The sequence below is a fragment of the Rhinolophus sinicus genome, chromosome 14 (genome assembly GCF_057876585.1).
Source record: "Rhinolophus sinicus isolate RSI-liver-muscle chromosome 14, RSI-T2T, whole genome shotgun sequence".
NCBI classification, from domain to species: domain Eukaryota; kingdom Metazoa; phylum Chordata; class Mammalia; order Chiroptera; family Rhinolophidae; genus Rhinolophus; species Rhinolophus sinicus.
Genome location: NC_142514.1, coordinates 38,400,193 through 38,414,404, shown reverse-complemented (window position 1 = coordinate 38,414,404; position 14,212 = coordinate 38,400,193). Strand labels below are relative to the sequence as shown.

At 44.4% G+C, this 14,212-nt stretch overlaps 1 protein-coding gene across 7 annotated transcripts in view; it reads left to right on the top strand.

The window, feature by feature from the left end:
* The window catches only part of YIPF1 (Yip1 domain family member 1), a 29,967-nt gene extending 20,771 nt beyond the window's left edge, over positions 1-9,196 (top strand). For all 7 annotated transcript variants that reach the window (XM_088791154.1, XM_019742828.3, XM_019742829.3 and 4 more), the window contains 4 exons: positions 1,148-1,314; positions 1,676-1,858; positions 5,801-5,898; positions 9,047-9,196. In XM_088791154.1, coding sequence (XP_088647280.1) covers positions 1,148-1,314; positions 1,676-1,858; positions 5,801-5,890 — 440 coding nt within the window. In that variant the 3' untranslated portion in view covers positions 5,891-5,898; positions 9,047-9,196. The remainder of the gene's footprint in view (positions 1-1,147; positions 1,315-1,675; positions 1,859-5,800; positions 5,899-9,046) is intronic.
* The last annotated feature ends 5,016 nt before the right edge of the window (positions 9,197-14,212 follow it).

The following is a 14,212-nucleotide window of genomic DNA, read 5'->3' as shown; positions in this document are numbered from 1 at the left end:
ACCCAGAGTTACTTAGCTATGAGTGGCAGAGCTAGGATTAGAATCCATGAAGTCTGCATCCAGAGTCTTTGGCCTTGACTGTTACACAATGTTGCCTCTCAGTAAAGCACTCAGTATAATGCCTGGCACCCAGTGGCCAGCTGTAGCCATAGTAGTAATTCCCTTCCCCTTCTTTTAGTTGTCTAAGAAAAAAGCAGTATGTCAGCAAAATTGCGTTTGGCTTAATCAGGGAGTTCCCAAGGTGAAAAAACTGCTCTGGGCAGCTAACAATATTTTGGACAGTCACATGTCTTACCAGAGTCTGACCGTAATTGCTACGGGTGCCTTTGTTGTTGCCAAGCGTGGTAAGTGAACTACCTGCTGATTTTTGTGTAGGAAGGGCTGGTGCCTCGGGCTTAGCCACACATTATGACCCTCCACTCCAGAAGGGGGAGAAATGAAACCTCTAGGGTGTGCTGCTGCAGCTGGAGGCGGAGGAGGGAGGTACAGTAATGTACTGAACATGGCTGTTCTGAGAAGCCGCTAAATGGCTTTTCCACCACAGAGCCAGAATTATTTAAAGAAGTGAAACTGGAGAATATTTCAAGCAATTCATCAATAAGCTGGAACTCCCTATTTCAGAGACAGAAGGAACTCTAAATAGCATGCAGAGCAAGTTAATCTGTACCCAGGGCATTTTAATAAATTTGCTAAAGAAATCAGTGTCAGCTCTTGTTATACTAGGAAAGAGGACATGTTCTTCCAAAGGGATAGTTGGCTTTTATTTGATTGAAATGCTCCAGTATATTTGAACATTTGTAGTATGGCCCTCTGAAGTATTTCAGTTACATGATTCAGTTTTTAGTAACTAATTTAATAGTATTTAAAATTGTTATTAAACAAATTTAGGAAACCGTATGAGAGACTACTGGTCATCACCACAAAGACAAATGCCCAAGATTCATCAATTCAGCAGATTTTTAGAGTGCCTACTATGTGTCAGTTAGTGTGCCAGGCTCAGGGACGATGAAAACCAGTAAGACGTGATCCCCTGGTCCAGTGAAGTAGAGGGACGTGTTAGGAACTAGGTCCAGTAGGGTCTTGGAAATGCTCTGATAGTGCATTCAAGGCTTGGTGGGGATTAAAACTTGTGTCCTGTCGTCCGCAGTGTCCATAGCAGCCACAGTCATCTATGCCTACGCCTGGCTGGTTCCTCTCGCACTCTGGGGTTTCCTCCTGTGGAGAAACAGCCGAGTTATGAACATCGTTTCCTATTCGTTTTTGGAGATTGTGTGCGTTTATGGATATTCACTCTTCATTTATATCCCCACAGCAGTAAGTACCACACTTATTCTGAGTAATGCTCTGTCCTGGGTTGAAAAATTTAACCAGCATCATTCTTTCTAGCCTAACACTGATGTGTGCCGGAAAAACACCCTTTGAATTTAGAAGTTCAACATGAATGGGGACTGGGGAGCCAAGTGCCTTCCTTCACTGGATCTCAAGCCCTTGGTTATGAAAGCATCCCCCTCAGTCTGCATGCTGCTGCTGTTTCTCAGGCTGTGCTGAGAAACCAGAGGCAGTGGGGGCCCAGCGCTGATTGGCTCATGGGCCTTTGTAAACACATGTGCCTGGGATGAACAAATGCCTCTCTGAAATGCCTCTCCAAACCCCTCCCCTCCCTCTCTTCTTTCAGATACTGTGGATTATTCCCCAGAAAGCTGTTCGTTGGATTCTAGTCCTAATGGCCCTGGGCATCTCAGGCTCTGTCTTGGCAATGACATTTTGGCCAGCTGTCCGTGAGGATAATCGGCGCATCGCGTTGGCCACAATTGTGACAATCGTGGTGCTTCACATGCTGCTTTCTGTGGGCTGCTTGGTATGTCTCATTCCCGTGTTCTGCTGGCTTGAGAGGCCAAGACTGAAAGGCCTCAACCTATTAGACCCGATGGTTCTTTGAAGACTGGATCCATGAAATAACTAGTTTTAGATAGATTCTCCTGGATGAGAAGTGGGAAATGCATGAGAATTTGATCTTAATCTCGCACTTTACCTCGTTTCTGAAGTTTGGTTAAGATGTGGTGTCTGGCCAGAGGAAGTAGGGGTGGATGAGTGTCTATAAATAGGATTGGGGAGCGGGGAGGGGGGAGTTCTGCTTTTGGATACCTTTGTTGGTTTTCTGCACATACCTGGAAAGAGTTTTGAAATTTAAAGCTTTATAGGTGGAAAGCTTGAGAATGGCATCAAATATAGGAAAGGGGGTTTATTTTTAAGGTGAATAAGATTTAAAATAGTTTTTGAGTTTGTGCGTTTAGGTGTCTTTTTTTAGGGAGAGCATGTGCTTTTGAGTCAGACAGACCCAGGTCGAAGCCCAGCTCACTGACTCGCTCTGTGGGTTTGGGCATGGTAATTAGCGTCTCTGAATCTGAATCTGTAAAATGGGTATAATAGGTCCTGCCACAGAGGGTTGTTCTGAGGATAACATAAAATAATAAAGCACATAACGTAGAACTTGTCTCATAAGTGCCCATAAATTAGGTCCCTTTCCTTTTCCTTTGATCCTAAGGAGACAGGGTTTTGTATCTTCTGTACACGTGGTGCTCAAAAATGGCTGTCCATGGCCTTAACAAGGCCTGGCACAGGTTTTGAAAAATCTCCGAGTCCAAGAATGTAAGGTCAGTGATGAAGGAAAGGACATGCCCTCTGGAAGATGCCCACATAGCACGTGTCCAGACCCTTGGTCAGGCTTTGCAGTTGTGGGATGAAATATTTCTTTGGCACTGTTTGATCTTTAATATTTTTGGGTAGACAACCGTGGTCTCATTAAGTGCATTAATAAGATCCCAATACTTTATCATTGAACAAGTCTCCTAAAATGTGCCAAGTTCTGAAACAGAAACCTGATTTACACGCACTTAACATGTGCCTAAGCTTTAAACCCTTGAGATAGGGGACTGTTGGTTTGACTCATGGCAGAGGGACACTGTTAATTTCTGGCACTTGGAATCTCTGGCTGATCCCTTGAAATGCTGCTGTGACCCTTCTGTCTGCTGAAGAAGAATGTCCTTTTCATTGTAACTAACTCTGTCACTGTAACGCCTCTCACTGGTGTCTTCCCATCTCTCTTCTGAAATTTCCCCCCATTATATACCTGGTTGAGAAGTTGGTGAAGAGAAAGAGGCAGGAGAAAAGGCATGGCCTTGTGTGGTTCTGTAAAGAATAGAGAGGAGCAAGGCAAACTGGACAGTGGAGCAGGGAGATGTGGTTGTGGTGGTGGTGGTGGTTATCCCATTTCATCTGGTACCTGTGGCCAGGGAGTTTATTTTATGCCTATTACTCCCTTTTGGTGTAAATGACACTGAGGGTAGGATTTAGCTGCCCACCTTGATACTCAGGAACTTCCGAGAGAGAGACTATCGTGAAGTGGAAAGAGCACTCGACTGGGAGCTGCTAAGGCAAGTGCCTTGGCTCTCAGAACCTTGGTTTCCTCATCTGCTAGGGAGGTTCTGATTTCCGTGGGCTCTTGTGAGACTCAATGAAATGGTTGTGAAAGCCCTTCATAGACTGTGACAATTTCTTCAGATGTAAAGAAGTTTCTAGAAGAGCCCTGTGTCATCAGCAGCTGTCAGGGCCACTCCTGCTTATGCCTCCTGTGTGCCCCAGGAAGAGCGGTCCAAGGTCACACAACTCAGAAAGACTAGGCCTTTGCATTGGTGCTTCGCACTGGCCTCTTCCCATCGTTCTTCTGAACTTCTTACCTACTATATACCTGGTTGAGAAGTTGGAGGAGAGAAGGAGGCAGGAGAAGAGGCGTTGTCCAGTTTCAGGGACTCAGAGGAGCAGGGCAGAGGGACGGTAGAGCAGGGAGGTCATTGCGGGAATAGGACTTCTTGGAGGGGAGCAGAGTTTCCTTCTCCTCAGGGAAGGAGCCAACCCATGATCAGGTGTGTGGTGAGGGGCCCGCGGTACTTGGGGTTTTGTTCTACACATGGGAGATCCCCGCCTCCTTTCCCTTCTGGAGGAGGTGTGTAGTGCAGCAGGGCTGAAGCGGAATCAGGGGATGGGTTCTAGTCCCAGATCCATCACTGTCTGCTTTGCTTATGTCCGCTCTCTGGACCCCTGCCTCCTCACTTAGAAAACGCTGTAGTGACATTTTTACTGTTGTAAGGATTGAATGATATGTGCAACATGAAAAATATGACAAGCTGTACAAATGAAGACATTATTATTATTGGAAGGGCAGGGAGTGGAATTGGCAGGGGAGTTATTTGAGCCGGGGGGACACTGGCTGAACTAGATAGCGTGGTCTCCTCACTCCCCCCTGGGGAGCATGACTGATGTTTTTGCCTTAGTGTAGTGAAGCATATGACAGGCCTACACCTCCTGAGGTCCCCTTGGGGCTGCATCTGTACACGATCTCCAAGTTGGTACTGGCACACACCTGGCAGGGATGACTAAGGAAGCAGCAGAGGGTGTGTCCTTGGCTGGGATGATTGGAGATATACGAGCCTTTTGAAGTGGTTCCCGCTGATAGCAGTGGGTTCTGTGCCCTAGTATTTGTGGAACTAATGAATCCTAGAGTTATACCTTGACTTAGAGATCGTTTTTTCCGATCTTTTCATTTTACAGTTAAGAAATCTGAGACCCACAGGGGTGGAGTGACTTATCCATGTGACTTAGGCACATGTCAAGTCCATGGAAGAAAGGCATTGTTCCTGCATGGTGGGGGCTTTGTGGCTCAGCACCCCTGCCAGTTAATCAGTTAATTGGAGGGGCCCAACACTAGCAACATGGCCCCGGTCTCCCCTCCTTAAGTTAGGGACTCTTCTTTCCTGCCTCAGAAAACAGCTGCTGGAAGGGGTCAGGGGAGGAAGACTTTTAAAACGAATAGAATTACTCTGGGAATGTGATAAACTAGAAGGAGTCTGCAGCTAGAAACTTTCTGAAATGGTCTATTGAGGAGTTACCGCAGAATATGTTCCGGGAAAGCTCCAGCATGTCGTGTGGGTGCCCCCTTCTGGCTAATAGAGAGCAGAACTGGCGAAATGGTTCTTGGTGGCTTTCTATCTTTTTACCTTTCTAATGCCCTGCCTCCAAGGGGGAGTCAAAAGCGTGCGGTGGTCCTTGATTTATTAGCAGTTCACCTTTCCTTTGAAAAACCAGTGTTCAAGGCTAGTGAGGTTGGTATTTCCTGGACTAAAGTTAGGATTCTCAGACCTTGGAACAGGTGAGAAGATTATCCTTAATGTTTTCTCTTTCCCACCTCCTGATTTTTGACACTTAAATTGTAGATGGTGAGTGGAAGCACTTACTAAACCTTTCATTTCCAAGCTGAAGACTTATGAGGCAAGGCCTGCCTAGCACTTTCTTTTAAAGGTCTTTGCAGAGAGCCTGGCAAAGTCAAGAAGGAGACAGTCTTTGGAGGAGAGGCTCTATCATGGAGTGATGACGAGCTTGAGCTTTAGAGTTAGAAAGACCCAGTTTTGAGTCCTGGCTCCACCACTCATTAGCCACGTGCACCTGATTGAATGATAGCCCCTCTGAGCCTCAGTTTCTTCATCTGTCAAATGAGGCTAATATCAAACTCACGGGGTTGTTATGAAGATTAGGTTATATGTAGAAAGTGCTCCATAAATGGTAATGAAATTTAAAAAGGCACTCACAGTTGAGTGAGACAGACAGAAACAGACGCTTGTAGTTCACTCAGTGCGATGACCTATGCGGTGGGAGGAAACCTAGAGGCCACAAGAGCCCAGAAGTACTGTTAGTGTGGAGTCCAGGACAGTTTTTAATTCCCTGTATGGTTCTCCTTTTTCGGCAGGCATACTTTTTCGATGCACCAGAGATGGACCATCTCCTAACGGCTACAGTTGTTCCAAACCAAACAGTTGCAGCAGCCAAGTCTAGCTAACCAGGAAAGTAAGAAATTACATTTTTATCTCCTTGCTGTGTGGCATGGTAAAAACTGGGCAGGTGCGTGAGTTCTGTTCCACTTAGCAGAAGAACGAGAGGGCCAGAGCCTTGCAGCTCTTTGTACAGTGCAGTGTGGGGTGTCCATGTGCTTGTCTGTCCATGTGTCCTTCCTGCCGAAGTCTTCAGTTGTGGAAGCCACATGAGCTGGCTTTATAGATGTGGGAAATACCAGCCCTGTGATTCTTCTACCAAAGGAGCTCCTGCCTTTCGGTCCAGCATCCCCATCTCCTCTCCTCCCTTTATCCCCTTCCCAGCAGTACAATGTGGGTTTCCTCCATTTGGGTGCAGTCCTGGTGGTTTCTCCTGGTTTCCCTGTGACTTTTCAACCTTGCTTCAGGCTCTGAATATGACCTTTGTCGAATTACTAGTGGGTTCTTCAAAGCGTACAAATTCGCATGCCTGGTTTGTTCTGTGGGCCTCTGATGATTCCACTGTCAAGGGTTAGCTTAGTGGGTCAGAGTACAGGAAAAAATGTCAATTCCTCCATGGCCTGTTCCTTGCCTCCCTGTTTTACCTCCTCAGTCTGCCGAGGCTGCAGTCATGCTGAACTTCCTGCCATTGCTGGAACTCTTCAGGCCTTTGCACTTGCTGTTCCAGATGTCTGCAATGTTCCTTCCCTTCCAACAGTCAACACTCACCTTGTTACCGCATGACACCTTGTATTGTACATCACAGAGGGCGTATTGTTTGAGCAAGGTGCTGAAGGTTAAGCAGAAGCAGTCAGTTACCCATTGTTATGAAAAGAGTAGTCAGCTGGCCGTGGCTTTTGGGGAGGTGAGGGCGTAGGCTGTTCTTAAGGGCATAATGAGGCCATATTATTGAGAACAGAAAATATGAGCCCAGTTGTAGTTGTAGAGGGACAGAGGTAGAGAAAACCATGGTGACAGTTGCCTGGGCCCCTGCAATGCTGGCCCAGAATACCTGACAGGCCCTGGGGAGGGGCTCTTTCAGCCTGCACCTGAGCTGAGACGACAGTTCCTTCCTTACATCTTGGTTATGAAGGCTCCAGAGCAAATGTTCCTGGTGCTGTAAGCTGTAAGAGTCAGAAGCTGGCATCTGAGCATGGCCTGGCCCTCGGGGCCCTTGCAGACCTACCATCCTGATTTACACGGATTTGATACTGCCGGGCTTTGCTCAGATCTATAAACTTGGGTGTCAGTACTTCCATTTGGGTGTCAAATCTCCAAATGAGATAGTGATGAACAGTTTCTTTGGAGCCTCCCAGGCAGAAGCATCAATCGCTTGCGAATGAAAGGGGCTGTTCAGAGCCCCAGGCCCTGCAGATTTACGAGCTGGCTGTGCCCTCCACTGTAATCTCTGGACTCCGAGCTTTCACTGGAAAAGTATGGCTTCTAATCTTGCAGATAACCTTCTTCATGTAAATCTGTGCATTGGAGCGCTTAGCCTGGAATGGGGCACTGGGAGAACATTAACCCCTTCTCTGCCTGAAACCTCAGGATCATAGGGGAGCCTCCAATTACTTGTAATAAGGGAACTTACCCCTACAGAAGTCACTGAGATGTTATAAAGACTATCTGACTTCCTTCTCTCCTTCTTTTTAAAAAATTACCATCTGAGGGCCAGTGTCATTTCTTCTCTGAGCCAAAATCCAGGTAAAGCCTGGAAACTACTTAGAAGGCTTACCTTGGCTTGAGGAATCGAGTATTTGAAGGGCCGCATTCAGATTGAGGCTGCCTTCCCAGGGTCGTGACAAGTGGGTCTGTCCAGAGGAATGCAGCCAGCAGACAATTACATTGCAGTGTGAGAAGGGCTTTAATAGATAAGCAAAGAGCTCCAGGAGACTCCTTTATAATTAAAACCCTCTTGATTTGATACACAGGGTTTATAGGCAATTATCCTTTCACTCATTCATGTCAAGAGTGTTCATTTCATAAACCAAAGCTACAAACCTTTTTACTAGGTTTATACACATCAACTCTTTCATTCTGAAATTAGCTTTAATTCAGTGCTATAATCCTCTTAAACACAGCATCCAAGCTGCATGACTTCACACCATGGCTGACTCTGTTTTCTGCCAGCCCCTTATTCTTTTCCACACCATGTCTGACACGTCCCTGCCGAGAGAATCCATGGGCTATGTCTTTCTCTTATATTCTTCTTTGTTCCCTTTCTCTGAGGTAAATTGGGAGAACCTGGCGTGGCAAGTAGGTCAACATAATAACTTTTAATTCTTTTTTTAAACTTATTTAATAGAAAATTTTAAATATAGTCAAAAGTAGAGTGAATGGTATAATGAATCCCCATGTACTCATCACCCACTTTCAACAGGAGTTACCTCCTGGCCAATCTAATCCATACAACCACCTTTTCTGCCTGTATTATTTTGAAGCAAATCTAAGATATCCTATTATTTCATCCATAATATTTAAATTCTATATCTGTAAAAGATACCCTTTAAAATATAACCATAATACTATTGTCACATCTAAAAAATATAACTCCTTAATATCAAATATACTTTTGTTTGAATTTCATGTTGTAGTTGGTTGAAGTATCTCTTAAATGTCTTTTAAATCATAGAATCCTACTCCGTCTTCCTCTCTCTTCCCTTTTGCCATTTATTTGTTGAAGAATTGTTTATCCTGTATGTTCTCACTATCTAGATTTTGCTGATTAGATCTCTATGGTGTAATCTGCAAATTGGTGGTTGCATTAAAGCTTTGATCAGATTCAGGGGCTTTTGGGGAGGATTTGAGCAAGACTGCTTGATATGTGCTGTTCAATTCTTCCATCCATAAACTCATAATACCTAATTATTTCTTTTTTTGATATTAGTGGCCATTAATAAGTAATGGCTATATCTGTTAATTCACTAGGGGTTTCAACATGGCAAGACTTCAATTCTACCTTCTTTGTTTATTAACTAGAGTACTTCTTTTATAAAACTTCCCTTCACCTACTGTTTGGTTGTCCAGTGATATAGTTTATATAAGAAAAGCAGTCTGGTAGGGGCAGACTCCTCTGGTATTGAAGTTCTCCTTTAAACATAAATAAATACACTTTTCTACAATTTAGCTCCTTTCTGTACGGGGGAATCTTTATCTTGAAAGTCACTCTTTCTTTTGTTTTTCAGTCCTCTTTTGTGTTTTTCGGAGTGTGGTTCTTTTGGACACCAAAGCCAGCAGGAAAACTGATGGAACGGCACCAACCGCTAACATCTGGATGGTTCCGCACGGAAACCTCATCACCTATTTAATAAACGAAAATTAAATGTTGTTCAGCACATGTGTCTTTCAGCTCTTCTTTCCCACCTGTCGATGGTCATTGTGACGGTGCGCTGGTTTGGATGAAATACAAGGGAATGGCTTAGGCGAGCTCAAGTACCCTGCCATTTGCCTCTCACGGTCATGTGATGTGCTTCACGTTAGGTGTGCCCTTAATACCTGAAATGGATCCATCCTAACTTGTGAGGTCTTCTCAGTGTACAGATTTCCTAGGTGATCTCTTCTCTCCAAATGCTTGCCATTCTAATGTGGCCAAACAGCTGTGAACTTTGGTTGGGATTCACTGGGAGCCTAAAAATTTATCTTTGGTGACCTGATACTGGGCAATTGAACCCACTGGTGGCAAAACAAATACCTCACGTGACATCTGTGCCTGCATTTCATGATTTTGACCTCAAGTTCTTCCTCAATGTTTTGTCTTTAGCATGCTGGAGGCTGCTGAGAATCTGATTTAATGTGCTAGCTGTGGTGTTCTGGGGGTTAAATTGAACATCTGAATTTTTCCTCCTATAAGTGTGGAACAGTGGGTTTAAAGAACATGCTCACTTATAACCTATTTTGACAATGATTTTAGAAAATTCTTTTAGGGCACTTTGAGTACCTCTTCAAGGTGGCATGACTTCGGGCTAGATGCATTCAAAGGAGAAACCAGTGACACCTCCAAGGTACTGTTTTATACTTTATATTAAAAATGCACACCGTCCGGGAGGCTGAGCTTCTGCCAGGTGAGGGCTGACGGTTCCCCACCGCTCCTGTTATCCTCTTCAGGACAGGAGTTCCCTGTGTGTTTCTGAGCCGTCTACAAAGACACATTTGGATTTAAAAGGCTGACCACGCAGATAAAGGGAGACGCGCACAAATTCAGGTGGCAATGAACGTAAGGTCACCTTGACAAACCTCCCATCCAGTGCTGAGTATCCCCCCAATAATTCACTCAACAGATATACATTGTGTACCTACTACGTGCTGGTCATTCTAGTAGGTACTGGGGCTGGAGCAACAAACAAAACAGACAAGGTCCCTGTTCTCGTAGCTCTTCTAGTCCAGCGATCACTGCTAAGTGGTTGCCAGCCTCAGGCTCTCCACGGCAGCCATTTTCTCCTGCCAACAACTGTTCTGTTAGAAGCTCCTCTGCTGTTGTCCCTGGTTGGTCCTAGCTCTACCCCTGCGCCTCTTAGAACAAGTCTGAGCTTTTTTACTTGGTTAACTTCAGATGTTTGACGATAGCTGTTCTGTGCCCCACGAGTCGCTCTAGCTAAGTATTTCTTCCGTCTTCAAGCACTCTTCAGAGAACTTGGTGTCACCCTCTGTACCTCCCAGGCACCCTCTGAACTGGTAACCTGGCTCGTTCTTTCTTTAATGCTTAATTCCTGCTGCCCAAGGTAGCGATTCTTATACTTGTGGATCCTGTGAATTGCCTTGTACCAGCCATCTGCAACATCCCCTTCCTGTCGCTTACCAAATGTGGCAGGATTTTTCTCCTGTTGAAGAAAGGAGCACATTGTAAAATTATACATATATACATATATATATATGTATATGTATATATATATATACATACATATATATATATGTATGTATATATGTATGTATGTGTATATATGTCTCTGCCCAGTTCCAAACACAGACTCCCTAAAACCCTTGTAAATGGGGGTATTAGGAGAATCTTTTGTTCTAATATTTGGTCTTTGACCCCAATTCCTAACACAGAGATCCTAAATCCCTTGGAATTTCCTGGGTGATGGAGCATCTTTTGTAATGAGGAGACTCTTGGGGGGCTCCTAGATAGGGCTGGTCACCAGAAAGCCTATGTCATGTTTAGCAGTTTGGAACTTTCAGCCCCACCTCCCATTCTTCAGAGAGAGGAGAGAGGCTGCAAACAGTGTATCAATCATACCTACAGAAGGAAGCCTCTATAAAAATCCCAAAAGAACAGATTTGGAGAGCTTCTGGGTTGGTGAACAAATTCATGCGCTAGGAGTGTACCCCAACTCTGGGAGAGACAGAAGCTCCTGCGCCCAGGACCATTCCAGACACCCTATGTATCTTCATCTGGCTGTTCATTTGTGTTCTTTAAAATATCCTTTGTAATAAATATCCTTTGTAATAAATGAGCAGTAGTAAGTAAACTTTTCCTGGGTTCTGTGAGCTGCTCTAGCAAATTATCAAACCTGAGGAGGTTGTTGTGGGAACCTCCAATTTGTAGCCAAGTCGGACAGAAGTTGTGGGTAACTGGGGGACCCCGCTATGTGTAACTGGCATCTGAAGTGGGGAGCAGTCTTGTGGGACTGAGCCCTTAACCTGTGAGGTCTTTGCTAACTCCGGCAGTTAGTGTCAGAATTGCTTGGTGTGGCAAACCCACACATCTGGTCACAAAAGTGTCATATTAGAGTAAAGGAAAACTTGAGTTTTTCCCAGGAACATATATAAATATCCACACTTGAGGGGGATTTAGTTACTACTAAGTATGTTTAAGTGGTACGACTGATAAATTTTTCCAAAAAATTTTAAGTAGGGAGGTTAGCTATAACCAGCATCATAAATTAGCACCATCTTCTTATAAGAGAGAGGACCTGATAATACCAAATAATTCAGAAGGCATAATCTCAGTACTGAAAATTGAATTAAATTTAGTTTTATGAAAAACTGCACTGTTCATTTTTAAACATTTTTATTAAATTTATTGGGATGACATTGGTTAGTAAAATTATATAGGTTTCAAGTGTACAATTCTATAATATATCATCTATATATTGCATTGTGTTCACCATCCACAGTCGGTTCTCCTTCCATCACTGTATATTTGACCCCCTTTCCCTTCTTCTACCACCCCCTCCTCCTCCCCTCCTTTTTCTCACCTACTAAGGACCAGTGAAAATTTCATGAACCAGCCAGCACCACCATTTGGGAGCCATGCTCTTGGTACCCCCATGTAGCGCTAATGAATTGTATTCAGCTGTAATAGAAGCGTGGAAAGCAGTGGCTTAAACAAATTAGCAGGGTTTTTTTCTCATGTAAATAGAAGTTTGGAGATAGCCCCAGGTTAATATGGTTGCTCCCAATGCCATCAGGGATTCTGACTTCTTTTTTTTCTGATCAGCAGTCCTTAGCATGATTCGATCCCAAGATGTCTGCTCTTTTCCCAGCTAAGTGTAAGCATTGAGGAGTTAAGCTCCAGACCAAAAACCTATGTGGGATCTTTCAGGCCTGCCATAGGCTGTCACAAAGCTTCACTTGACAGGCCTCTGGGAAAAGCTGCTTGCCTCACTGTAGACTAGGGGCACAGCCAGTGCACTGAGCTCTCTGAGGGGAGTTGCAGTGAAGGACCCCGGCCCCGCTCTACCATCACCCCAGCCATGCTCTTACGCATACCTACATTCCTAGTCCAGGAGGTCTCCTTATGGGGGCAAGGGTCGGGGATCCTAGCTATAGCCTCCCTCAGGTGCCGCTAAGAACAACTTATTGTGTGTGTGTGTGTGTGGGGGGGGGTGCCTTGAAGATGTTTTTGTGTACTCTGACTTCATATTCAGTACTTTTCCACTCCCAACCCTCCCCCCTCTCCCTCCTCCCAGCCTCTTGGGTTTGTAAAATGGCTGGAGCCTGTTGTTTAGGGATCCCTTGGCAGTGAGATAATGGCCACGACTGCACTAATCCACCTGATCCTTACCTGGCACTGTTCTTTTTTCTTTGTAAGATTTTCTTACTTTTTTTTATAATATTAAGAATAACAGTACAGAAACATTCAACCTTTCTCCATCTTATTACGTAATGACTTATAGTAATCCCCAAATATTAAGTCTATAAATACTTAACATTGAAGAAAACAAATTTGAGGTTGTCATTTCTCTCTTTCATCTTGAATTCCACCGTTCTAAGAAAACTAGCAAGTAAAGAAGAGAAACTTTGAAGCTGTGCGTGAAATTGTTAGAGGATGGTTAAATACAGTGTACAGACCCACTCAGAGCAATTCATTTATGCTCATTATTATTTAGCGTGATTTGAGATAGCCGTGATTTCCCCTTAATCCCCAGCCAACTTTTGTTTAACCAGACCAATGAACGGGGGAATCCAATCATTCAAATTCCATGGTGGAATGCATTCTGGTACATTTGAATGTGGGTGTATTTGAGAAAAATGGAACATTAGAGGAGCCAGCACTTTCTCCTACTTAGTCTCTTGCTTATACTGTTACAGTAAGTGATTAAAGGCTTGATGGTTATTTTCATTTTCACTGCTCTACTCAGACACTTGGCAGCTCAGCACTCTCCAGCTCAGCTCAGCTCTTGATAGGCAGGAAGAAGGGAAAGGGCAAAAGGGGTTGGCCATTGAGTTAACCTGCCTTTTAGTGAGATTTTCCCAAAGCCTCACCCAATGGGGCTGGTGAGAACTGTATATCACAGGGTCACCCCTAGCTGCAAGGGAGGCTGGCACACTGTCAGAATGGGTTTTAGATAGACAACTATTACATCTTGGAGCCCTGACTTTTAGAAAAGTTAATGAGGGTGGTTTGTCCATTGTCAGTTTGATTTCACTGGTTGGCATCATCCAAAGAATTGTGAAAAAAGAATTCTGGGATGATGGCAATGGCAGTAACACACATTCTGAATCTTCCTGAATTCTCCCATAAAAACAGAACGAGTGAGATAGCAAAACCCAAAACCTATGGACAACATCCACAACAAAACTGGGTGACAAGATATCACCACAAACCCCGGAAGTCAAGTAGGTGGAAACCACTGGCAGCTTGAAGACTTGCATGGTACCAGAATTTTTGTGGAAAGAAGCAGAGGGAAACAATAGGGCATCTGAGAAATACAAAAATAAGAGAACCTCAAAAGAGCCAGTAGGTACTCCCTGGAAAGTACAGAGGATGACAGAACAGCAGCTAGTCCTGAGGTGTGGAGGGGAGTTCTGTACAACCCAGTTTACAGCTGATGAGAGCAAGGGGTTGGAAATAAAGCCTGAAGAAGCTGGAGCAGTCCAGGTTCTGTGACCTCTCAAAACCAGACGAAGTG